Source organism: Lethenteron reissneri, chromosome 25, assembly GCF_015708825.2.
Source record: "Lethenteron reissneri isolate LAM-NWPU_2019-01 chromosome 25, ASM1570882v1, whole genome shotgun sequence".
NCBI lineage: Eukaryota > Metazoa > Chordata > Hyperoartia > Petromyzontiformes > Petromyzontidae > Lethenteron > Lethenteron reissneri.
The window spans coordinates 9,236,665-9,263,737 of NC_083803.1; the positions used below are offsets into that span (position 1 = coordinate 9,236,665).

General features: G+C 40.7%; 1 protein-coding gene across 1 annotated transcript in view; it reads left to right on the plus strand.

The window, feature by feature from the left end:
• LRPPRC (leucine rich pentatricopeptide repeat containing) overlaps positions 1–27,073 on the plus strand; it is a 44,155-nt gene that overhangs the window by 4,000 nt on the left and 13,082 nt on the right. The window contains 24 exon segments of the mRNA XM_061559201.1: positions 329–450; positions 581–639; positions 1,368–1,454; positions 1,621–1,747; positions 2,124–2,268; positions 3,605–3,750; positions 3,873–3,978; positions 4,152–4,259; positions 5,275–5,393; positions 5,993–6,080; positions 6,484–6,553; positions 7,179–7,206; positions 7,898–7,952; positions 8,226–8,332; positions 8,499–8,576; positions 8,716–8,787; positions 10,835–10,930; positions 11,584–11,673; positions 11,675–11,715; positions 12,768–12,853; positions 15,357–15,567; positions 21,653–21,777; positions 23,876–23,982; positions 26,563–26,631. Of these exon segments, the coding sequence (XP_061415185.1) occupies positions 329–450; positions 581–639; positions 1,368–1,454; positions 1,621–1,747; positions 2,124–2,268; positions 3,605–3,750; positions 3,873–3,978; positions 4,152–4,259; positions 5,275–5,393; positions 5,993–6,080; positions 6,484–6,553; positions 7,179–7,206; positions 7,898–7,952; positions 8,226–8,332; positions 8,499–8,576; positions 8,716–8,787; positions 10,835–10,930; positions 11,584–11,673; positions 11,675–11,715; positions 12,768–12,853; positions 15,357–15,567; positions 21,653–21,777; positions 23,876–23,982; positions 26,563–26,631 (2,342 nt within the window).

Here is a 27,073-nt window from a genome sequence, read left to right on the forward strand (position 1 = left end):
TATTTCGTGTAGGGTTTTTGGGTCATTTGACCTGGATATACATGAATCAGTGGGAGTTGGTGAAGGGGATCATAACAATTGAGGCATAGCACGTTGCAACAATGATTTTACTGCACTGCTCACAGGTGCCTACCATGTGTCCAGGTAGCCTATAACTAGTATTATGTATGACAGTCGCCCATCCATGCAGAATCCGGGCTCGATTTTGCTTGGCTTCGGGTGCATTACAATTGATTGGGAAGAGGATTTGTCTCAAAATGTTAATGGTAACTTGCTGCTGTACTTGTGTGTGTAACTAATTAGCATGTTGTACTGTGTGGCTGTGCAGGTACTGTGTTTGATGTGAGCCACTACAATGCCCTGATAAAAGTCTACCTGCAGAACGAGCACAAGTTCTCGCCCACTGATTTTCTGGAAAAAATGGAGAAAGAAGGAGTAACGCCCAACAGGGTAACGCATCTCATTGACTGCATGACGTTGACCACATTCTCTCCAGTTTTGTGGATGAATTGCATCTAGCGAAATCTATTTTACCACCATGCAAATTGGAATTAATTTGCCGTTGATGGTTTTTGCACAGGTCACTTACCAGAGGTTGATTGCTGCCTACTGCAACGAGGGTGATATTGATGGTGCAAGGTACGCTTTTTATTTTTCCTTGGTAAATGTACCACACTATTATATATAGTTTAATTAACGAAATACTAGATACAGAAGTCTCTCGATTATTCGCGCTAATGAGAGGGAGGACGGCCGCAGATTCTAAAAAATCACGAATAATAAAAAAAAAAATCCATTTTCCGTGGATCTCCATGCCAAAAACCACTAATATAGGTATAAATGGAAATTTCCACGATAAATGGTCAGATAAATCACAAAAATTAAGCACAACTGACGATTTTGATTGTTAATCTTTCGATTTAGAACGAATACTAACGATCGACCGACCAATCAATGCACGTGCTCAGCGATAACACTTTCCTGCTCCCTGCGCAGAAGACTCTGCGCACTAAGTGGAAAGCAGAGCCACACCAATCAAAATCAATCAAATTCCACCCTCTGTTGTAAATGTATGCAACTACTGTACTGTAGACGCGATCACGTGGATTTTAGATTAACTGGAGCACATATTTGTTGGGTTTAAGCACGTGACTTGTAATACACATTCACAGGAATAACGAAAAATAACTGTTTTTAGATTATTAATTTGGGCTTAAGGGAAAATCCATGAGTTATTAATTTATGTCAAAATCTCAGGTGCGCGGTTAATCTGCAAATCGGATAAACCGCACGTGGATCAAAGAGAGTCTACTGAAAACACTCTTAATTCCTTTTAAATCGTGTGTATTGTGTGGTTCCTTTTTCAGCAAAATCTTGGGATTTATGAAAAACAAAGACATACCCATCACAGAACAAGTTTTCAACTCCCTTGTTACAGGCCACGCAAAAGCTGGGTAAGCCTACTGTCTGCCTGACAAACTAATGCACATGACTGAATGAACAGAACAACAGTGTGTATGCATTGAATTGCATGCAAATCCGTTGTATATTGAGTTTGCTCGGTTCCTGAAAAGGTTTTTCCAAAGTGACTGATGCCCTGATGTTGATTGCTTTTCTCAGTGACATGGAGAATTCACTGAAGATCCTCTCAGTGATGAGAGACGCGGGCATTGAACCTACCTCTGAAACCTACTTGGCTCTGCTCATTGCCTACGCCGAGAGAGGAGACATTAAGAGCATTACAGAGGTGCCAATATAAACAACAATGAAAACTGCGTGAACACATGCATTATTTTGCGAAAAATTCTTCACTTCCTTAGAAGCAATATCAAACTGCTGATGAAACGCCTCACTTAATTTATAAATGCTCAAAACAGTTGACAAAACTATGCATGTTACTGCAGTAGATTTTCGCGGTTGTGCTATATAGCTCTACAATGTGTTTTCTGTTGCAAATCCTGCTGGTCAACCCACGGTACAACCTGAAAACATTAGAAATCATAATCTCTGCATAATTTATTTTCTCTGACATTAATACAATTATAGCATATGGCTGTATTTGTAGCTGTCTGAATGTTTCTGTCGTAACCATAATCTGATTGTGAACCCATGTTGTATTGCAGCATTTCATCACGATGGAGAAGAACAATAAGAGCCTCATGGATCGCGATATCATGCAAATTATTTTTTCCTTGGCCAAGGCTGGGTTTTCTGATCAGGTGCAGGCCATAGTGGGCCACATGCGACATCAACCTGGCTTCATTCCAGGTGCGCAACGCTTTAAAGTTTATCCTTAATATAACAAAACATATAAGCGTACTCTTTGGTTCTTTCGGTAAAGTCACGTAGGTATAAAATAAAATAAATCACGACGTTTCGGGCGCACCAAACGCATCCGTCATCAGGTGGGAAAGCATGGTTTGCTGCTGAGGCAGACTGACCCTTGGGCTACACCCATTTCAAACCTTTTAAATCAGTCTGCCTCAGCAGCAGACCATGCTTTCCCACCTTCATGACAGACGCTTGTGTTGCGCCCGAAACGTCGTGATTTGTTTTATTTTATACCTACGTGACTTTACCGAAAGAACCATAGAGTATGGATTCCTGCAGTCACGAAAGCTTAAAATCAAGACATGTTAACATATTGAAAAGTATTTATATTTGACAGTATACTGATGGATTAAGCTGTGTTGGGCATGCCGGTTGTTTGACCATACTTCATCAAGTTGGACAGGGCATGTAGGTGAAGTGGCTGGGACCCAAGACCGGGTTAAGATATCATTCGCCACCGATGCGAGCCATTGCTGAAAATCGAACTCTGGTTGATGGTTTTACATTGCTGTGCGATAGCCACTTCCCCACCGCTCGACCGCATTTAATAGTTTCCTTGTGCGACTAAAATGTAAGAGGATGCATGTGTGATTTTAATATTAAAGGTGTTTTAAAATGTGGATAGCTTATACAAATATAATTTACTTTTATTTGCAGCTTTCAGAACTGTACCAGCTGCTGCTAAATATTTCATAAAACTAGTAGAAAGATTAAATGGCTTTAATAAGGAAAAATCAGACTGATTCGTTTATTTCGCTTATCACTCAAATAGCATAAAACTCCCAGTCGAATGGATTGTACATTATTTTCTGATTGTTATCCCTTATTTACTCCTTCGATATTCAGTTTTGCAATTTGTTTGCTATTTTGCAGTGTTCAGCTTGTTTAAAGGGGAAAAAATTACCTGTAAAAACAAAGTTTTTCACTATAAATCCTTTATATGCGTGGCGACTAGAGTCCTCTCGTCCTCTGGCTTGAGATGGCTGCCACCTATGGGTCAAATAATTGCCTGCCACCATTAAGCAATTGGTAATTAAATTTAATTTTTTTTTTCCTAAAAAGTGTAAAATTTTGGAAAACATTTTTCACGAAAATACATTGTCACGCACAACGAGTCTGTGTGCAAAATGTCAACTCGATTGGATCACGGGAAGTGGGTAAAAAACGACCGAAAGATTTGCACGGTCGTAAGCGCGCAAGCAAGTGAACTTAATATAAAGGATTTAAAACAAACCTCTGTCTCTTTTCTCTTTCACCCTTTTTGGGGAAGCAGATGCCATGAATCTTTGTTTGAATCTGGTGACGCACGGGTTGGAGGACACGGCCTTCGAGGTGCTCCTCTCGTTCCCAGCCCTGCGCATTAACCAGGACAGCTTCATTGGAAAGTTCTTCCTTCGCCACTGTGTCACCCTCGACAGGGTAACGTACAATTGCTTTGACATTTTTCATTCGTTTATGGGGAGGAGAACGGGATTTGTCATTGTAATCAATCTGGGTGACACAACTCAACAAGGTGGTCGCTCTCATTACTTTCTTTTCAGCCAGTGGAGAAACTCGTGAAGTTCTGTGACACGCTGCAGGAGAAACAGATGCACACCTCTGCCCTCATGTTCACTCTCCGCTGTGCGTTGGAAGCAAATAACAAGGGTGGGTGTCAGATTTATGTTGTGCCATTTCTCAAATGGACCATATCACCTTTTAGTCTAATATCCATCTGATAAGTAAATGCATGGACAAGCATGATAGATGAATGTAAATTGACAAAAATAGTGTAGTGTGCTTGTAATACATTTCTTTGTTGTTTTTTTGTTCATGCTCAGATATGGCAGTCCAGCTGATGAAGCACGCTTCCAAGACAGGCCTGCCCGTCAGGCCACACTTCTTTTGGCCGCTCTTGACACACGAGCAGAAATTGAAGAACCAACAAGGTAGGCATTGATTCTTTACCTTCTTCATTGGGGCAAAATATCCTCTGGCCAGCTTTGTGTTTTGTGGCATTTTAACCTGGGATGGTTGTTTTTAAATCCTTTATATTAAGTTCACTTGCTTGCTTGCTTGCGTGCTTACGACCGTGCAAATCTTTCGGTCGTTTTTTAACCCACTTCCCGTGACCCAATCGAGCTGACATTTTGCACACAGACTCGTTGTGCGTGACAATTTATTTTCGTGAAAAAAAATTTCCAAAATTTTTCATTTTTTAGAAAATACCAATGTGATAAAAATGAAACTCTTACTCAAGAAAAACAGAAATGAATAATAAAATAAAACCGATGCCACGTATATAAAGGATTTATAGTGAAAAACTTTGTTTTTACGAGTTAATTCTTTTTTGTTTATTTGCTGTGGGCCACTGATTAAATCTGAGTTAATGCAATCAATGTTGATATGTTTTTGGCCACAAATCTGGGTTTAAAATTTTCCCAAAACTTTGCCCGTTTTTGTGACTGCTAACAACATTTTAGTGCTGTTTTAACAGGGCACGTTTATGCACTCGGATTGTATTTTAACAATGGGAATTCGTTGGCTTGGAAAGAGTTAAAACTTGGTACTTGGTCACATATAGTAGATCACACTGGTCTAATTAGAGTTTTACAATTTGGCCAGTCTGGTGTGCATTGCAAGCATTCATCATGTATTAGAAATTGCCTTTCTGTTGTTTTGGTAATTCTGGGTTGCACGTGCCCCTTGCAAGCGGCGTATTGCTCATTATTACAAGTGTCATGAGTCACCTCCCATATCATCCAATGAATTGACATGATTCAGGGTTGCGATTTGATTTCAGATATTTGTTTTTACATTGCTGAATATAACAGCTTATAGTGGCTGAAGGGATGATATTAACCCGTGGCAACATATTGGATTGAAAACTTTGATTCTTACGCACGCATCGCGATCTTCAGAATCTATATCGGTTGACATCACGGCTGTCCTCATGCTTTGCAGGGGTTTTGGATGTGCTGAAGGCCATGAGAGACATGGGTGTGGAGCCCAACCAGGAGACCTTCACCTCCTACGTTATACCCGTGTTCTCATCCTACGCTGAGGCCCGAGCCAAGTTTCAGGTGAACCCCTAATCGCTGGGCTTTTACGGCACCCAACGCCGTGATGGCGATTTAACGTGTGTCATTCTAACCCTGGCACCTGACACACAGCCTTATTTCTCAGAAATCTTCCTTAAAATAACATTGATAATTGATTGCACATTGTCAAATGGGGGGGGGGGGGGACTTTTACCATACTTCACTATGCTGGTCAGTGCAAGTTGGCGAATGGTTGTGGGGGACAAGGATGGTTCATATAGCGTGCTAGCGGTGGCCGGAAGTCGGTAACATGAGGGGTAATGCCGGTCCAGTATACATATACAAACCCAAAAACCTCAGCTGTTAGGTTATGGCTTGTGATTCACTATCTTTACGGTATGCATCGGAATGTTTTTCATTATTCGCAGCCAGACTGTCAGTTACTGGCCTGCTGTGCTTATTTTGTCATCCGCCTGTGTCTGTGTTACACGCTTTGTCTTTCACAATAGAGTCAGCTGTGCTCACTCTCTTTATATCAATCGTAAGAGCTGGTGATAGACGTGATGTCAGTATGAGACAATGAGATAACAGTGACGAGAAACGATGTTTAAAGGTGTGACTATGATGTGTGATGTGTGCAGGAAATAGGCTTGACCCAGGAAGAAACGGCCGTGGCAGAGATCAGATACATGGCATTTTCTGGGAACCTAGATCAGATTTATGACGTGTGTACGTAAGATTCACTTTTTTCCTATCACATATACAATTGTAGCTCTGCCGAACACTTGTATTTTAAAGAACTGGTGCTTTTCAGAATGTGCAAAAATTCAAGTTGGTAGCATGTTGGGAAGTATGCTAAACATTTCGAACAGACACATCCACAAATTTCCCTTTTAAATATATTTAATATCACATGTGTGGAATTAAGATGCGTGCATTAACACAGCTTCACCATACCCGCCATTATCTTTGTTTAGCTCTTGTGGTGTACAGACTAAAATTGCTTTAATTTGCGTAGTTTCGTTATTCGTTGCACCTTTCAGGAACGCATCCCCGACGTAACCCGGGGTATTGCTACATGTTGCCGTCTGCTTGTGTATTCATATCACAATGCTGTCTTTGTTTTTTGCAGTGTCCTCCCCCAAATTTCCACCTACAGACATGAACACCTTTAGGGGAAGTCTCACAATGGCGTTCAGGAAGTAAGAAGCACATTTACCGTCTGTTTTAAAACAAACAGCTAAAATGTACCAAGGCCGTAGCCATGGAGTCAACGTTGGGGGGGACCAAATCTTCCAGGGGTTCTGGGGGTCCTCCCCCAGAAAAAAAAAAAAATCTAAATTTGAAAACGAATTTCCTGCCTAAAATATAAAAAAATTCACTAACACATGGGATGAACTTTATATTTATTTTTAACAATAATGTCTAATAGTGTATTGTATTACATTGCTCATGTTTTTTCTTGTATGTAATGGCATAGATTAGGGATTTATAAAGTACAACCATAAACACAATCATATAAATAGAAATCTATTTTATAGCAATATATTGAGGGGGGACATTTATGGCCTTGAAATGTACTAAACGGCAACACTCATTAACAAACTGATGCATTTCGATTTAAAGCTTTTGTGACTGCAGGGATTCATATTCTTGGCTCTTTCGATAAAGTCACGTAGAAGGGAAATAAAAGTATTTATTATTATTTTATTATTTCCCTTCTACGTGACTTTACCGAAAGAACCAAGAATATAAAACTGATGCATGCCTGTCAAAGCAAGATGTGCGTGGTTGATTGTATCGTTTTGTATGTGCTGCCACCTGCAGGTCTAATGATGTGGCTTGCCAGAGCAAGGTAATGTTTCTTTTATACAACACTAGCTTTACTACCCGGCTTTGCCCGGGACTTGGATTCTTGTCTTGGATTAATACACGGCCTACGCGGAGGGGGGGGGGGATGCGTGACGTCAGCCGTCGCACTGCGTGACGCTGCCGCATGAGGGTGACCTCATAGATGTGACATCACCGCTCACTTGCCGTCCAATAGAAATCCATTATTGCGCCCCACCCCCCCAAAGTACAAAAGTATATTTTTATACTTTTTAAATTCTGTACAGTCTGGAAGCTACCCACATGCCAAATTTAAAGTTTGTTGCATGTTGGGAAGTATGCTAAATATTTCGAACTGACACACATTCACAAATTTCCCTTTTACATGTATCGATTTCCGAAAGGCTTCAGTTGTGTAGCATTGGCATCGAAGGCTCATACGTGCAATCTGAATGCTAAATCATTTACTTGTGACACTTTTGAGTCTGATGCTTTTTTGGAGAAATTTTGTTTAACGGAAGCCATCCGTCGAATACTTATTTTTTTGCTTTTTTAAGTTACCCATCTCATTGTGTTACAAAGTTATATCAGAAATGTAAATGCGAGCATATACAAACGTATATTATTTACATATATCGTATATTTAATAAATGGTAGTGATGTGATGTGTCCGTATTGGTTGTTTGTGCTAACCTTTAATTGTAACGTCTCTCTAGATCACAGAACTGCTCTTCACGGACTCTCGGTTCAAGGGTAGCTTTTCTGTCCAGGGTAAATATATTTAAAAAAGGCTTTTACAATACTTAAGCTTAAAAAAAAAACCACGTTAAATAATTTTACAGTTGAATTTTATACATATTTCTGAAATAAATATTAAATGTATTTTACGAGGTTATTTTTAGAGTTCCTTCTTGTGGAAACCATTCCGTCAGCAAGTGGTGTGAGCAAGACATTTCAGTTCTGCATCTTTTCCTGCGTTCAGTAGAATGTTGGAATTAATCATTGGTTGTAATGTCCATGCCATCAATCTGTGTGTTTCACCAGAGTCTTTGTCCTTCTTCCTGAGCAACCTTTTGGAGTCTATGTCGGCGGAAGACATACAGAGGAAAGAGACGCACCTTCACACGTACTTTCAGAAGCTGAAGTCCATGGTGCGTTCCACTTTACGGGGCTGAAGATCCATTGTTGTTCTCAGTCATTGTAGCTCTTGGGGCCATCACCTTCACGCTTCAATGCACACACGCTGATACTGAATTAACGCATATGGAGCTTATTCGTCTTTAAGCTCAGCTGAGTTATTTTTGTCGCCTGAAACAGAACTTGAAGATCCAGATGAAAGGCTTTTATGGATTAAAAAACTTGCTGGATACTCGTAAAGCTCCGGGGCTCACTAAGGTGAGTGATGGCCAAAGTCACATTGCAGCATTTTGATGTTGGAGGTTTCACTGTCGAGTCTAAAAATATATAAATGCAACTCAGAATGCTCCGTGTGTGAATCGGAATGATTGTGGGATTTTTATGTTTTCACATGCAGGATGTTTACCTACTCGTGGAAAATGCTTCAGCCATGAGTGACCACAATCCCTTTTGGTGAGTAACACTACTCGTGTCTCATAAGTCCCCTCAACTGCCTGCGTGGTGCACATTCACACTTAGTGTCAATCAAACCTAGCTTCCTTCCCCCAGTGCTTTGTTCAAAGTTCACGGAATATTTATTTTTGAGAGCACATTACAGTTATATGCACACCGCAGCTTGCCATCTACAGTGAAATGAAATGTATTTGCAGTGCGAATGGGAACACTTAAGAATTAGCATATTGCAGGGGATTTGACCAATTCTTAATAATTTGTACTAGGCTTAAACCCAAAACATGGTGTTAACACCCAAGCTATATATAGACATGCCATCTGAGCTTTATAAATATCTGATCTTTTAAATGTTCATTGCATTTTGTCCAGTTACCATTCATCTCTATTGTGATTAAGCCCAATAAGTGGCTTTAATACATCTTATGCGTATTCAAGGGCATCACAAAATGTTTCAAATCCTCTGGGTGGATAGGATTTTAGGTTAAAATTTAATCTGTACGACAGAATGTCTTGCAATACAACACACGCCTTGATGCTGGAGCATTGGTTGAGGTTTTTCTTAAGAGGTCAGAGTGCTGCTCTTGACTTTGCTTGCTGGCAGTATAGCTGATGCAGTGGTTGTTGTTAATGAGAAATAGAGTGGAACAGGGAAGCAAGAAGCGTCTGAGTTGGTCTGTGTGTACATACACGTGTTTGCACATTTCCGTTTGCGTGTGGGGGTCTGCGTGTGCGTGGTATTATTACGTGTGTATGGTATGTCGGTGCTACTCGCTAACAGCACTTGCCCCAACAGTCTGTTCAGACTATACCTCCAATTACCACGTTTGTTTATGTATGGTGCGAAGTAAGTTCAACATACATAGAAGTGGTAATATGGGGACAGTAGTGCAATGGTTAGCATTCTGCGCTTCTAAACTAAAACATTTTTAACTCTTTTTATTTTAGCAGGTAAGGCCCACTGAGCTATATCGAATTTTTTGAGGAACGACCTGGCCACAAATGATAGCTCAACGAAGTAGCTTGTGTGTAAATTTATAACAGCCAAATACTCTAAATACATGTTAATTCGAAATGTGGATGGAAAAACTGGAGGACCCAGAGAAAAATCCACATGACCACGGGGAGACATGCAATCTCCAAATATGCAGGTGTCCGGGTCGACCTCCTGCATGCCAGGCGAGGTAGTTAACATCTCCTAGCCACCGTGGCACTTCAAACCCGGTGACTCGAGTTTGATTCCGGCTCGTGGCCAATGCCAGTGATGATTTTCTGAACAGGTCCTGGGCCTTCCCTAGGTCGACTCAATAAAAGCACTTGCCACAAAAAATCTGTTTATGTTATATGGGGGTCTTTTTCTTCATATGGTATGCTTTGTGTATAATATTTCTGTGCAGCAAAAATCCATTGTTGCACTTTACTTCTGTGCTCCCAAGTCTGCTCCCCACGTTCACCAACCCACATTAACCACCATGCTGAAGTATGGTGACATAACCCCCATGACCCAGACGTTGTGGACAGGCCTTCACCCAGCAGTCGAATAACAAAACCTGTAGATGTACTTTAGTACAAGTCATGTTAGCCTGTTTAGACCCATTACAGAAATGTGTGATGTGGCCACCTTCTTCACTTGTGGAAGATGAGTGACGAGCCTAACTAAATGCGACCGTGGCTATTAGTCCCATACCCAGGAACATATAGTGTAAATCTGCCCACTAGAATCTGTTGTGGGAGGAACTTAATTTCTCCACTGAGCGTCTCAGGAATCCATTGAGTGGATCACCAAACTAGACGTTCCATTATAAGCATTTCCTATACGAAAGAAGGTGCAAGTCTACAAAATAGATGCACTATTATGTGTGCATGCTTGTGTGAGAGTTGGAATGAGAGAAAATTAAGTTAGCCCTGTACTTGTGTATTTTGTGTGGAGTGTGGACTGACATTTGGTAGGCATAGGCGGCTGTGTACTAGTACTGTAGCTATTTAGGAATAGGCTCATGCCTGACAGTAATTTCATGAATGGTTCTAAACAGGCTAACAAGAAGCCATTTGTGCTGGGGTTGCAGAGTGAGACAGAGGAGAAGCTGAAGCACCTGAAGGAAGAGGGGCTGCCCTTGGAGGAAACCTTGCGCAATGTCATCCGCAACTTGTGCAGCCAGCAGGTGCGTCGCAGATCTTCCTTGGACTTGGCGTGACTGCAGTCAATCTCGGGGGGGGGGGGGGGGGAGTGGGGGGGTTATTTCGGCGGGTGACAGCCCATTGAGCTTCACGATCTCCTTTGTGAAGGAAATGTTGGAAAATTAATTTGCTGTGGGACAATCGCGATTTTTACTCCTGTGTTTTATTGTGGCTAACATTTTGGGTTAATTGCATTTTAGTGCTGACACAATGGTGCCTATGCTGCAGTAATAACGCTGCCAAGTAGTTACATGCCGCAAAATAGAATGTCTGTGTTATAGGTAAACATTTGCCTTCAGGTTAATCCAATTCATATTCCTCTGTCATCGAGCTTTTGGGAGTGTATTCCTCACAGTTGGCTGAAAGTAGTCACTTGAATGAATTTCGGAAGTAGTTTTGTCCAATAGAATCAGAATTGTTATTTAGACTGGAGGAATCCGATGAGCAATCAAGCTCTTTCACAGATGTCCTGTATACCGGGTATTCACTGCTCTCCAAGAGTTGCAAATAGACACACTTCATTAGACGAAGCCGATGTCAAATTTGGAATAAAATTATTAAAGAACAGACACAAATGTAGTCCTTGACGTTTTCATGCAACTATGGTTTACCTTCTGGAAATGTTTCCATTTGGCAGAACTTAGACAGAGCCCTGGAGGTGAAGTCTGAGTATTCGGCCAACATGGTGGTAGCAGGGTACGCGACGCTGCTCAAGCATTGTTGTGAGCAGGGGCAACGTCACTGAGGCCTGGAATATCAAGAAAGAACTGTAAGTGGGATTTCCTTACAGCAGAACAATGTTGAATGTTGAACCACGGTAAAATAGTAGTTGCATTGGTGAATATTAAGGCGCAGCCTTGCAATTGCTTGACTCGTGCCATTGCTGGTGGAAGGACCTCCACTTAGAGAGAGCTCTAGACAGCCCCTATAGATTCTAGATTTGAAGCTTTCGTGACTGCAAGGATTCATATTCTTAGGTTTTTTCGGTAAAGTCACGTAGGTAAAAAATGTAAATTAATAAAAGTAAAATAAGGAATAAAATAAAAATCACGACGTTTCGGAGGCAACACAAGCTTCCGTCTTCAGGTGGAACCGTCACAGCACGATAGCTGTATCAAGTGATGCCTCCGAAACGTCGTGATTTTTATTTTACTTTTATTAATTTTAATTTTTTACCTACGTGACTTTACCGAAAAAACCTAACAATATGAGCCCCTATAGAGTTAATTTAGCCCACTTCTTCATGCTGGACCTTGGGATAGGTTGGAGCACCCACACTATACCCCCGCCACGTGTTACCGGCCGATTGACGAACTGTGCTGGACCCATTTACACTGCTGGGTGGGCGCGCTGATTGACGAAACTTGCACCATCGGTTCAACGGTCGCGCCTGGCAGATTAAATTGGCGACCTCTGCATTGCAAGTCCGGTGTGCTCACCATCGCACCACACAGCAGCCAACCCTAGGTTCATGGGTGTTGCATTTTAATTGGCTTGCAAAGTAATATTAATTTTACCAAGTTGAGAAGTGAGAAGTTTCTGCTTCTTGAACGCCTTAACCCGGTAAGCACAATTCTCACTTGATTTATAAGAGGCTGCTATTTGTGAATACTAATGCTCGCCTATTTTGTTCAGCTGTATTGCTTCAGCCATACAGAACATACTTTCATTCACCTCTGATTCAAAAGTCTTTGTACTTTAAGAAAGCAAGTATGCTGAAGCTGTTATTTGAAAATACATTTTAAAAAGTGAACACACAGTGACTGTAGGTGTTATAAAACATTTTTGCTTTGTTAAGTACCGTCATGCAATTTCTTTCAGAGACCGTTTTGACCCGAACGCTGTTCTCGGTGTGTCCAAGTACATTCTGCTCTTGAAGCTCCTCGCCACTCATGGGATGGTGCAGGGTGAGTGAGCAGCTGAATTGCACACTTTTTTTTGTTGCAAAAGTCTTAAGAGAGAGAGAGAAAAAATATATATTATTTATTACGTACCTCCGGTGGGATTTTACCATCAATAATAATTCAAGTATATTTTGTTTAACCAGGTGAGAATTGAAGAGACCAGAACAAGTCTTATTCGCAAGAATGACCTGGGGGATTAGTCTGTCAGTAGTTGGCGATGATTGCTTTATGTAAATGGCGGACAGACAATGGGCTACTCTTGCAAATATAAAATAAGGAGAAATATTTTAACAACATTTCCTTGGGTTTTCCATTTGCATACACACCTATATTTACACATGGCCTTAATTAATGTTCTGCTTTGGGGTGTTAGATGGGGAATTTACAATTGTTTGAAATCTCCATATCCATGTGTCTGATGACCTGTGCTAGTCAAAGTCATTGGGTTTCAATGACACAAAGGTTCACAATACAGTTTCAGTGCTTGACACTTTAGGTGGAACCTTTAAGCGTAACTTTAATAACAAATTTGGCTTGTGTTTTTTTATCTATACGTAAACCACATTTATGTGAATGTACAAGTAAGATGCCCTTGGCCACTTTCTAGTAACCAAATGCCATCCAAACATTATTTTACGTGCATTTCTGCACTAAATTGCTAAATAGTTGGCACACACAAATACTACGCTTGCCATTATCATTTTTACTAATGCACACCATTTTGTGTAGGAGTCCTGGTTGGAAATGCTGTTACAAATGCACCCTTGTTTGTGTTAATGCTTAAAAGTTACACCAAATGAAGCATTCCAAATCACATTTTGGTCATGTCAAGTGACATTTTAGCTGTTTTCGTCATTAGCGCATGTATTGTGCAGCTGTGTTTAACGAATTAACTAGGCACATTTCTGCCAGTTTACCCTCCCACCACCCTCGCGCCCTCCTCCCCCTGCCCCCACTCCTCTCCTCCTTCCACCCCTCGGCTCCCACCCCACTTCCTGCATAAATGTAGACGTAATTGCTATTAATTACCGGTGCAAATGGCTTTGGTAAAAAGCCAGCTGCAGAGCGCATTTGCACTTTTAGTTTGGGAAATGAGTGCGATTATCAGCGGGTTGCTGGGCCATCTTGGGCGGTAATGACACGGTTTTGCACAAAATAATTCCCAGTGTGGATGACCAGTTGTGGCCTGTGGGGCCGCAGTGAAGCTGCAGTCTCCGGCCACTGAGTATTTCATTAACCTGATGGTGAGAAGCCGTTACCAGGAGATCCAGCACCCCAGACGCATAGACGTGGTGCATTCAGCCTGCTTCTATAATTATGAGTTACAGAGCTAAAGCTGTTCTGAAATAATGGAGAGTGAAATGTATTGGGGGTTGTCTTTTAAATTAATATTCCTTTGGGTAGTTAGAAAGATTTAATTGGACAGTTTTGGCATGCGTGTCTGGGATGAATAAATATGGTTTAAATTTCATTCCCTTTTTGCTGCAACTGCAAATCTGGAATTGCTTATCTGGCACGTGAATACCTTGTAATTTCCATGGCCCCTGGAAACTGTGGTCTGCTGGTCCAGGAATGACCCAGTCCTGGCCTAGGACCCGCTCCATGAACCATGAGGCAATTTTGGGTTGATCCATCCCTACTCTTACCCTGCCACCCCCCATGTTCTCCACTCCCACTGCCACCCAATGGCTTGGATTTAGGGTTTCAATTTTTTTTTTAAAGTAATTTTAAGCAATGTTTTACCTAGGCCTAGGTTTGGTTAAAATCTATGTTCTAATTTCCCATGCATGTTTTACATTAACATGGCTTAACAATCTAACTGAGTGGCGTCACGGAGCACGCTTCTCATTTCTGTGTTGTCTCCACGATGTACGAGTGGTTTTGAGCTCAGGCCAAGTACAAGTGTGTAGTGTCGGTTATTGAGGCATACTCAGGATTCGAGGTGCTGAGCTCTGAAGTGGGGGGTTCGCTCAGGAAGGGATTGCTGTCGGAACATGGAGTTTTCCGAATGCAAGATCTGAGCCCACACACTTTCCACTGGCTGTGAAAGTGACAAAACACTACTCAGCAAATATGTGTTGCACATGTTGAATGATTCAAGTGATCTAACGGTTTTTCACGGCTTGGTCCCAGGAAAGCTAGGCTGAGGCTGACCCAGAAAAACTGAGATTAGGTGAGGACTCAGTATGGGACAACTTGCAAAAACTGCCAAAGACAGAGAGTCTTGTGGCGTAAGAGAGTCCGTATCGAGGAAGGCTAGGAACATAATCAGTTTTACATTTCCACCAAGCAGGATTGAACATTTTATTTAAATAGAAATAAGTCACCTAAAACCTCAAACATTGACAGTGGCTTTAAGCGCTATACAGCACAACCGTGAACAACAAAACAGCAGAATTGAATAGCGCCTGTTTAATTTAGTGCAGCAATTTGTCAGAATTAACAAAGGGTAATATCCTGGAAGTTGTATATTTAAGTAATCTTTTTTTTATTGTTTATGTTTCAGAGGCACAAGAAGTTCTGAAGGAGTTGAGTGCCAAGAAACTGCTGATGAATAATGAGTTGAGATTGCAGAACTTTGTACAGCTCCTGCAGGATGTTTCGGCCACTGGAAATACTGAAGCTGTACGGCAGCTGTTGGATTCCATTGTGACACTGGGTTTGTGCAAGCCCGGAAACTTACTCTGCAATCCACTGCTGACTCCTTACCTTGAGAAGTGAGCCCCTCCACCACCAGCGGCAGAACACCACAGCACAGCACACTGTTACCACTGCCACTTTCATCACCACCTCCTGCAGCGCTAACACCAGCGCCACTTGTACTGCCATGCATCCTTGCTATAACGAGCACCGGTAATTTTAAGCTCATGTTCAGAGGGATATGAACAAAACTTTTATTTAATCATATTTGGGAATTATAATAGCAGCCAATTAAGCTAAATTCATCTTTCTAAATGTGGAGGGGAAAAACCAGTGGACCGGAGAAAAATCGATGTGACTACGGGGAGAACATGCAAACCCCAAATATGCAGGTGTTAGAGTCGGAGTTAAACCCAAGTCCTTATGCATAGCAGGCGAGGGGGATAACATTTATATAAATAGTAAAAAAAAAATAGAAACTGACACTTTATTCATTGTTTATGAGAGTAGTGTTGCTACAGGCCATGAACCTCATTTGAGGACTCAATTACAAACTATTTTGTCTACACATGTCAAAATATATACAAGATAGTGATTTATGAAACCTTCATCTAATGGTCAACAGAGCTCAGTGGTATATAAAATATAATTACATTATGCCACTTTAACTTAATTTAATAATGTTACAAACATGATCTTAAACTGATACTGCAGTTGAAAATTTCCTTGGCTTATTCTGCAAACATAAAACCGAATATGTTGTGCAGCCTCAACCTATTTGATTAAAAGTTGCAGAGTGTTGTTTCTTTTATTATTTGAGGTTTTGCGAAATAGTAAATGCAGATTGTATTGGTAAAACCCATCAAATGATGACTTTTAATGTTATGTTGACTGCAACCAAAATATCGGTCGAGGTTTTATATTTGGTTGTTAAGCATGACCAATTGCCATAGTGCGCTCTCGCCCTCAAGCGATTCTGAAATCTTGACCTCTGAGGAATCAGGCAATCGCCAAAGCACTTCTCTGGCACTGAACAGCAGGTGTTTGACCTCTGCTTCCAACAGCTTCGTGAAATCATCAAAGCACACAATTCTTGGCAACCTTCAGTCATGCTAGAGAATATCAGGCACGCAATCATGTATTTTCTTATATCAAATATTGTGTGGTGACGGTTAGAAAGTAGGCTCCCATCCAGCCCGTGCCTCATATTCATGGATGTTGGGCTCTTTTGGAAATAAAAGTATGCATGCTCAAGGTTTTTTTTACTTAACAGCAAGGCCTGGCCACAGGCATCGCGCAGCAGTGTAATTGGCGTATTAACTGCGATTGACACCTCCGAATTAGCACGGTTAGCTACGTACAGTGCGAAAGAAGTTCAACATACCGACGTCGACACACGTCTTCCCTGCCTCGTCTTCACCATCTTTGACAACGCACGGCCAAAGGGCTCCTGGGAACAACAACAAAAGTCTTGTGATTTCCTGCTCAAATGAGCATTGAGGTGGTGATCATTGCTTTTTTAAATCCTTTATATTAAGTTCGCTTGCGTGCTTGCGTGCTTGCTTGCGCGCTTACGACCCGTGCAAATCTTTCGGTCGTTTTTTAACCCGCTTCCCGTGATCCAATCGAGCTGACATTTTGCACACAGCACTCGTTGTGCGTGACAATTTATTTTCGTGAAAATTTTTTTCCAAAATTTTACACTCTTTAGGAAAAAATAAATTATATTTAATTACCAATTGCTTAATGGTGGCAGGCAATCATCTGACCCATAGGTGGCAGCCATCTCAAGCCAGAGGATGAGAGGACTCTAGCCGCCACGCATATAAAGGATTTATAGTGAAAAACTTTGTTTTTACGGGTACATTTTTTTACAGCCCTGACTCATAATCAACGATTTTTGGGTTTAGACCGCGTTATTTATAAATGTGTCGTAACCCTCCACCACCCGACACGGCCAATCAGTAAAAAAGTGTCACGTTGACAAAAGACAAATAGTTCACTGCTTTAGCCCACCGGTGTGTTATAAATAACGCGATCTAAACCCAAAAATCGTTGATTATGAATAATATTGGTTGCGAAAGCCTACGTGTTAACGCCCTGACTCAGTTGTGGAAATTGCACGTTTAAATCCGCAACGTTTCGACTGTGAACTGCTCGCAATACCGTCGAGCCGACTGGCACTGGGCAATGAGAACATCGCTCTGGGAGAGCTGTCCACGCACAGACCTTGAGCAGTGCAACCAGAGCCAGTCGATTTGTGTTCATTGCTAGTAATGTGTGCACTCTTGCGCATTTATTATTGAGCACATTGTGTAACCGTAATGTTTGACATGTAAATACATAGTTAATCTTAAGTAAAAGTGTTTTAATTATTACTTTATATCTATTTAAAATACAGCAATTTGGTGGCTTTTGCTAGAATATTTAAACTTTTTAAAGTCCAAAGTAGCACTGCAATTGGACATTTAAATAGGGGTAAAGTGACCACAACTTGACATGTAATTCTTTTTAATGGAACATTAAGATTGTAGTATTGGGATGGTTTTGACATGATTTATCACAAATGTTTAGATGCAGTGTGCCCATGAAATGAAACAAAATGCACATTTTCCTGACATTAGGTCAGACTTGTTAGTTGCCAAATGAAGTGGACTAGTGTTTGTTGCAATTGGATGTTTGATTACTTTGTTTTTATTTTCAGCGGTCTATTTTACATCTTATTTAGCACGGGACACTTAATTGTAATTCCTTTTAAGTCACTTATAAAAGAAGAATTATTAATCAGCGACTTTTATTGTTAAATCCACTCTCAACAAAAAAAAAAATCAAAAGCACAAAAATATTGAATGCATTTTAATGACGTGAAGTGGAATCTGCACAGTTTATTTAAACTGCTCATCGCAATCAGAGCAATCCAGGGGCGCAAGCCTCGCAGGATTGAGTGGGTTGAGTAATTGTTGCCCCCCTCCAGTGCTTACTGCCTTGGGGCAAACTGATTAGGAAATGACAGGCTAGCAACACTCGAGGCTGGCTGGGCTATTTGCTCACTGCTGCTGTCCTGCTGCGAGCTGTAATGTAAGTGCGGCGCGCCGGACCGTGACCAAACAGGAAGGTATTTAGGCAAGCGGAGCTTTGCTTGTGCCCATGCTTTCTTTTTTTCCCCTGCTTATCCCATTTGTTCCCCGCTGATTGTGCGAGTGCGCCTAATAAGCCGTAAACTTGTCACATCTGTCAACCGCAAGGTTCCTCCGATGCGAATGCGGAATGCATTATGAATGATGACTAAATTATAGACGGACCAAAGGAGGGGGGGGGGGACGCTTTTAGCAGTTAGTTTTGCCGCAAACCTCTTGCCTCGCTCGCCGTTTCATATGAGTCTCGGTGGGAAATTACAGGTGTTTTGTGTGTGCATGCTAAGGCGTGCTAGGTAACTTCATTCGAAGCTCATTAAACAACGCACCAGGCCATAACTCCAAGGGCTAAATCATAGTGACATTGGTCCTAAATTGTACTGGGGTGGTTTTTAAGGGATTTATTTTAAATGTTGATAAGTAAACATTTGTGCCACATGTTGTGTTTTTTGAATTCAACATTGAAATTAGACATCTAATCTTTCAGTGAAATGAGATAAATACCGTATTTAAAACACTACTCATAACTATTAAAGAATGGTTATTATATTCAAATCAAAAGTTGCTTATAAGTCTCACTAATTATGCTACACTGTGGAAACTAAAGGTCATAGACATTAGGTTTAGATCTAAAACATACATTATTATTTTTCACAAGCGCAGTTCAATTAACTTTACTTTACAAGCCAACTTGTTCTGGAAGGGCTAAACAAATACAGTATATGCAATCAATGCTATTTTGTATTTTTTTTTAAAGATGCCATTCATCTATACATATACAAAAAACCTAACCAAAATAATTTCCAGGTTTTTGTCAATATAATTATTTTGAATCTTCATAGTTAAAAGTGTTCGAATGAATGAATGTAGATTGAAGGCTAAAATGGAGTTGCCTGCTTTGTGTGACTATTGCAATATTTGTAGTATTCATCTTCTTGGTTCTTTCGGTAAAGTCACGTAGAAGGGAAGTAATAAAATAATAAAAATAAAACATATTATATTATTTATTATGTTTTATTTTTATTATTTTATTACTTCCCTTCTACGTGACTTTACTGAAAGAACCAAGAAGATGAATCCCTGCAGTCACGAAAGCTTTAAATCGAAATATTTGTAGTATTGTGCCAGTGGTTGGTGCCCAAGGCTCTGGGGGGGGGGGGGGGGGGGGGGTCCTGTGCCATCAGGTTGTGCAATAGCTGATTTATACCCTTGACATTACAAGCAACCCATGCACAGCCTTGCCGCATCTGTAACACTTGCCACTCAAAGGGCTGACTGCCGAATCGCATCTTTGCCTAGTATGTGTGAAGGCGGCTTACTGCTCTCTTTCACAAATAATACAAAGTGAAATGAGGCTCAGTGCAGCTGTGGTCAATTTATAGACGTATTCATTTTTTTTTTAATGGTTGCTTGGATAACGTGTGTGTGACAACGGTGTGCGGTAGGCATGTAACGATGCATCGATTGAGTATTTGATTAAAATTATTATAGTTAATCTCAATTGTGCACGTAAGAGTCGGTTATACCTGTGAGCAGATGACTACGGAAAAAACAATTTTGTTGGATCGTGCTGTGCTCTTAATTTAATGTATATCCACATATGTTGTATGTAAATGGTTCACTATACGGTGCTGTTATCCTCACAATGTTTGAAAAATAGCATTGACTATTGAAGCAGGTCATGTCGCGTTTCTTTAATTAACCCCAGGTGAGAACCAAGAGACCAGGATGGTCTCTTTTGAAAGGGTGACCTGGGTCATCAACATTACAAAAGCACAACAACAAATACAATGAAGTACAGTAACGAAGTGAGATGTTGGGATGTTGGCTACCAACAACAAGGCAACTCCTATGACTAATTGGGAATGGGACGCAAGCGTAGGATTGATCACCCTGTCGCTGGCCGCCTTTGGGGAGGGTGTATAGTATGAAAGGCCGAAACACCCTAGGAACCAAAGGGTCACTACTGACGATGCGCTCCCCAAATTTCACCAGGCTCACTGTTCATGAACTCTTGGAAGTGCTTGCACAAAGGATAGTAACATCTCATCCTGTGTTCTTTGGAATCTGAATATGTCACGAGAATTAAAATTAATAAAAATAAAATAAAAATCACGACGTCGTGATTTTTCTTTTATTTTTATTAATTTTAATTTCATTTTTTACCTACGTGACTTTACCGAAAGAACTAAGAATATGAATCCTTGCAGTCACGAACGCTTCAAATCTAGAATGTGTCACGAGAAATCTAAAATATTGCATGAAAATCCAGATGCTGAATTATGACAATCTGGAGACTCGCCAGGGGGCGGGGATTCGTTAAGTGCACGAATGTTTTCCACGGAATATTTGACGATCTTTTTTATGTTCGTCGACCTTGTGCCATTAAAGAGCAGTGTGTGTGTGTGCTCGCTTTTGTATTCTATGCATGGGAAAGGTTTGCAACTTGATTTTTTTTCATAAAGAAAGTTCTAGCATTTTAAATGAGTCTTCAGAGTCAATTGTTCCTTGAGAATAATCATAACAGTACACTGCTTCAATTTAAATAGATTCTTATTTATTTATCACGAGTTCATCTGCTCACTTCACCCATGTATTATTTAGACCGTTGGTGACCTGTGATGGCTATACTAAGGGTACATCTACTTTTATATATTACACATGTATGACCAAGTACCGAAAATGCACCCAATCTCATCGGGTTTCTGAAGCTAAGCATGGTTTATCATAGACTGCTTGGATTGTCAATCACTGTGCATAAAACATGTGCTGTAGGCTGCTGTGAGGTGCTAGACTTGTCAGCAGAGGGCAGTGCATAAAAATACATTGTTGTACTGTACTGTGCACCGACCTCTTATGCTCCCTTCAGGAACCTGCACTGACCAGCATGGTGAAGTATGGTCACATAACCCCCACAACCAGCACAGTGTGGGTGGGTAGCCGCAGTGGATGGAACAGAAAGGGTTGTGCATGTATATGACACACTTCCCACTGTTATCAACAACTTTTCCATGTTTGTTTGTTGCAGGGAAGACTTGTCGGGAGCACTTGACGCTGGCATGGCATGTGCCAACAACTATCAGGTCTTCCCTCAAAAGCTGGAACTGCTCAAGAGCTTGGTGGAAAAGGGGGAGATGGATCTCCTCCAGAAAGGTCACTATAATGGCCGAAAGGTCACATCTATAGGCATTCCTGAAGAGGGTGTGCGCGCTGATGGGGTGATGCTCGAGTTGTTTTGCATGGGCACAAGATAGGCCTGAGCTTGGCAATTTCATTTGATCACTTTTGATTCACTGTGCACTTGAGAAGCTATGTGTAACCACGTAGGTTTATCGAAGCTACCAAAAAGAAAGATTAATGGCAGTGCCATTTGTCTGCGTGCAACATGTTTGAAAGAATGAAAGCAATTTTACAGCCTACCTTAGTTTTGAGCCAGTTATTCATTGTTGGAATAATTTTTATAGCACTAGTAGTATATTCACTGGTAATGGTTCATTCATCAATACAAAAACATGTATTTCTCTCAATACATGCTTACAATTGTGCATGTAAGAACCGATTATGATTTATGTAAATTATTTACAAATTATAGCAAATGTAATGGATAAAATAACAGACTATGCCAAGGAGGCAGACAGGAACACGAATGAGACAACAAATGTTGCAGAGCATAGACCGACAAAACTAATGAGACACAAAGTATAAATGAGACAGAATGAGCCAGAACAAATGAGATGCTACACATAAGGTTTTACAAACGAGAAAGGCTAAACCAATACAGTAAGACGGTTCACATGAGAGACTTGTGCATGATGGAGTTATGGCAAACAAGGCAAAAAGGAATTGAATTCTGAATACACATTTTGACCATAGCATCGCTGGGGCTGGGGGCAGTGGAATTTCTACAGGCCCAGTGATTTCTCTTACCTGTTCCCGGTGTACACATTTCCATGCATTCTTATTTAACGATTGCCTATTTTTTTAGCAACCATGCAAATTGCCTTTTGTCATTATTAAAATTTGATTACCGACATCCCAATGACTTGGGCCAAATGTATGTTTGTTTTATATTCTTGGTTCTTTCGGTAAAGTCACGTAGAAGGATTTCACACCTGATGATGATTGCTTGTGTTGCAGTCGAAACGTCGTGAGAATTTTTAATTGTTTTATATTTTTATTATTTTATTATTTCCCTTCTACGTTACTTTACCGAAATAACCAAGAATATGAATCCCTGCAGTCACGAAAGCTTTAAATCAATATTTTGTTTTGTTTATTCTTGAGCCATGAAGGGATCTACACCTGGGTTCCAAAAAAGATTCCCCTCCAACATACTTTACCCACTTTTTTATGCTCTATATGATGTGGAGGGGTTTTTTTTTTTTGTCGCAAACAAATGATCTGTGTAAACCAAATGCTTGTTTCATTTTATTTGCTGCAGAGCTTAACAAAAAAAAATCCTCACTTAACTAATAGTAAAAAAACACAATCGATGCATCAGCAGAGCACGGCACAGTATTTTATTGCATTGCTTTGCCACGCTGTGCTTATCACTTTGAGCTGGACACATTGTGTCTGTTTAAAACTGCTGGGAGTCTGCAATTGCCTATGGCAACTGATGATGGCCAGTTTATGCTTAGCTAAGTATAAATTGGCCTTAAAATAACTTCTGAAGTGTCTAAAATTTAATTCTCGGATTTTTTTTAATTAAATGTCATATTTTGCTTGGGATATTCATTTGGCAACTTTTAAGGCTTTTCTTTTTAAATTGTTGTAGCGTTTATCAATGTTTAGTCGATTCATTATTACATAGCATCGTTGCAAACTCGGATTAATTTAGATAAGGTTAATTCAAATAACATTTTCTGGTTGGATTTGTGAACATTTAGTGAATGAAAATAAACGTTTTCTCTGACCTATAATCTCTGAGACAAGGAAGAAGAATACGCACGTACATGGGGTCCATTCCTTAACCTTAGACCAGTCTTCAATACCCGAGCCTAGAATGTCAATGACCTGGCCAACCCCCCCTCCCCCAAAGAAAATCACATCCTCGCCCCCCCCGCCTGCTCTGATGAGTCCGGTGGGCCTGATACCGTCGATGCAACTGGTAATGCTGTCCAGAATGTAAGAATGTTACAATGTATGATGTGAGGGAGGATGTGGAATAAAAAATATTTTATTTTTTAAAAACATTAGATTTGTTTTCAAAAGGTTTGCACGTAGCTAAATGCCAAATGTTTTATTGCAGCGTTGGCCTTCATAAGTAAGATGGCGGGAGAGTTGAACATGCTGTACGACATCTTTTTCACCTTCTTGGAGACTGGAAAGCACGCAGAGGCACTCAAAATCATTGAGGTGAGAGCCAATGTCTTCTGTCACTCCTCGCTTGTCACAACCGGGAGCAGCGTGCGCGTAAAAGCTAACGGTCACCGTGACAAGCGGTAGCTGTTTATGCCAAGCGCCTCACCAAGTTGTGCGCACCTACCTGCAGTGATACAGTTTTACCGTCTTCACTCGGGTGTGAAGGTGAAGCTGTCTTTCAGCGTCTTAATCTTTCGAAAAAGATGGCAATTTTAACCGCGAGGCGCGGACTCATCGGCAGCCCAGCATGAGCGCTGGCAATTTGAATTATTAATTTGGCCACTCTGTGCCGGCGGGTGCCGAGCCGCCCGCCGACTGACGACGCGGCCCCCGAATTGTCCCCTCGATTGCTGCCATTTGCCCACCGCCGTGTGATTGCGCGTGCTGCGGATTTGCATAAAGAGATTGCGAGGCCTGGCCAGCTCCCGTGCCTTTTGTTCGCGCCACGGACAGATTGACGCGCGGGCTCCTGGAGAACCTTTCAATTTGCTTTCGATCTTTGGAGCAGCCGAGCGTGTAACGGTGACATTAATTTCCACCTTTATGTTTTATTTACATGTTGGGATAAGTGCCCTGACATTCCTTCGCTGTTCTTGTGCTCGGGTGTTCATTCAGAGTATAGAAATACATTTTTCTCAAAGCTTTATTAAGATGTGTGCGTGTTCAAAACGAGCTGGTTTCTTGACTTAAATTCCATTCCTAGTAGATTGCATTTCTATCTTCAAAATGTTAATCGCTGGCTTTAATTCATTTTCTCTTGTGTGTGTGTGCTTTTAAATCTATTCATACATATAGTATATTCAAATGTTAAGTATTGGCACCTTTAAGTGAATGTCAAATGAGCTCAATTAGTGTAACGTAAGTATGATTTATGATTTGCAAAAATGTGACGTTCCACAATTTAGTACAATTTGTATATTTTTTTCTGCTAGTGTCTGGACTGTAGGTACCTGTATATATGCGCATGTCTATGCATCCTTGCATGCACACATGTGCATGCACCGTGCTTATATGTGCATGCATGCACATGATTGCATGCAGACGCTTTGCCATGCATGCGTGCAAGTGTATATTTTAGGGTCAACAAATTACCTTAGTACACGTGAAGGTTCCATGCATTCCACTCTCATGTGCACATGCCCAATGCATACCTCCTTTAGTATACAGCATCAGCCTACGCATATGTGAGCTTCAAGTACAAAATAAATAAAAAACATAAAAATCAAAGCTACTTTTCTTTTAATTGGTGTCTTACAGGCAAACGTATTGAGGCATCGAAAGGCACCAGATAGAAATGTAGAATTTATCACCAAACAAGATTACTTTCTCTTAGCCAAAGGAAATGATTACAGGATATGTTAAACATCCTTTCCATCATTGCTGCTTTAGAGCTTTAGATTTCTGCTTGGGAAATTGACATCTTTAGTACCATTATCGCCAAAGCTTCTTAACGACTGCACGCTTAGCTCACCAAAACTGCCTTGTTGCAAATGTAGAAGCGATGCCCACTCCACCAGCTTATACGCTGCGTCTGTAGTTGAATGTAACTAAAGGCATTTTAATTTCACTGATGGATGGGAGATTATGCAGAGCTCTTATAAAGGTTGCTGGAGGTCCTTGGAGATTAGCACCAGCCATGATCTTTGTGCCCTGCCCGACACGAGGCTTTGACACGCAGTTTGCATGAATCTGTGCCTTTTGATTCTGCCCTCCTGTGTTGGTTTAGCATGCTTGCGTATAACGCCAAGATTTTGCAGTCAAGTTAATGTAAAGTCATTCTGAAATGTTGATCCTGAAATAAAACATTATTTATGATTGCGCGTGAACGTGTTGAAAGGCCACCTAAAAACTAAAGTGTTCAGTTGTATGTTTTAATTGACTCTAGTCCATAGTTTTATTTTAAAATATTCAACCCATTTATTTTCTATAACCTTTTGGGCTGATGTTTTCATTTACTACAGTTGTGTTTCTTTTTTACAAGGATTTGCCTTTTACAAGGATTTGACCTTGTAGTTGGAAGTGTGCTTTTTGAAGCTGTCAGCCATCAGTAGACCTCTAAGCTGGCCAAGCTTAAACACTTTGTAACAAACTATTTACGCCTGTCCACATATCTCACAGCTGGTGTGCCACGTGTTTAGACATTAAAATCTACCTGTTGATTGCATATATGTCAGAGATTTTTTTAAAATTCATTTTAATTTGCACAACGAATTGACAATTTACACTCGTAATAAATGATCAAATAAATCAGCATTGGTAACATATCAGTCTCAACATTTTTTTGTACATTTCTTACGTACAACAAATCAACCGAATGGCCTTCTGAGAGTGATTAATTCAGCAGGATAGTTGCAAGACAAACAACCGCTGGAGCAGTTTCGGCACGCGCTGTTAGTTGATATATTGTGTGGCGATAAAGGGAGCCGAAGAAAGAGAGCACATACACGCAGTAATGGAACCTTTACAGACAAATGTGCTTATTTATTTGCTGGTTTTATATTTCTACAGGAAAGTAGAGCAAAAGGAATACGTAAAACTGTGCAGAGACTTTATTCCGTTATTCTTTTGTTGCAGACGCCAGGCATGAAAGCTCGTCCCAGACGCCTGAAGTGGTTTGCTGAAAGATGCATTTTTAATGACAAGGTAAATCACCTGTGTATATGTTGGGACATTTCATTGTCAAAGAAGCTACCTATGAAGTAGTGTTTTATCCCCAATTTGTGGAATTTTTCAACCCGTTGATCTTCAATGAAGAATAAGAGACGGGCGTAATTTTACTACTCCTCTTGTAAGCAATCCTTCTGTACTGGAGCACTGACAGTTCTTTGAAACTTGTTTTATGTAATAAGATACCAAGATATGTATTGTGATTTAAGTTCTTAATATTCTCTAGGATTTAAAGAGTATTCTTGCTAAAGAATTAGATTAAAAATACCACACATTTTAAAAGTTTGAGCAATTGTAGATTCAACGTGTGGTCACTCGTCCGTATTCGTTACTCCCACCTCTTCGATGCCACTCTCTATTCTTTGTCTTCCGAGCGGCCGTCATTTTTATTCAGTGTTCCATGGAAAAACCCATGTCG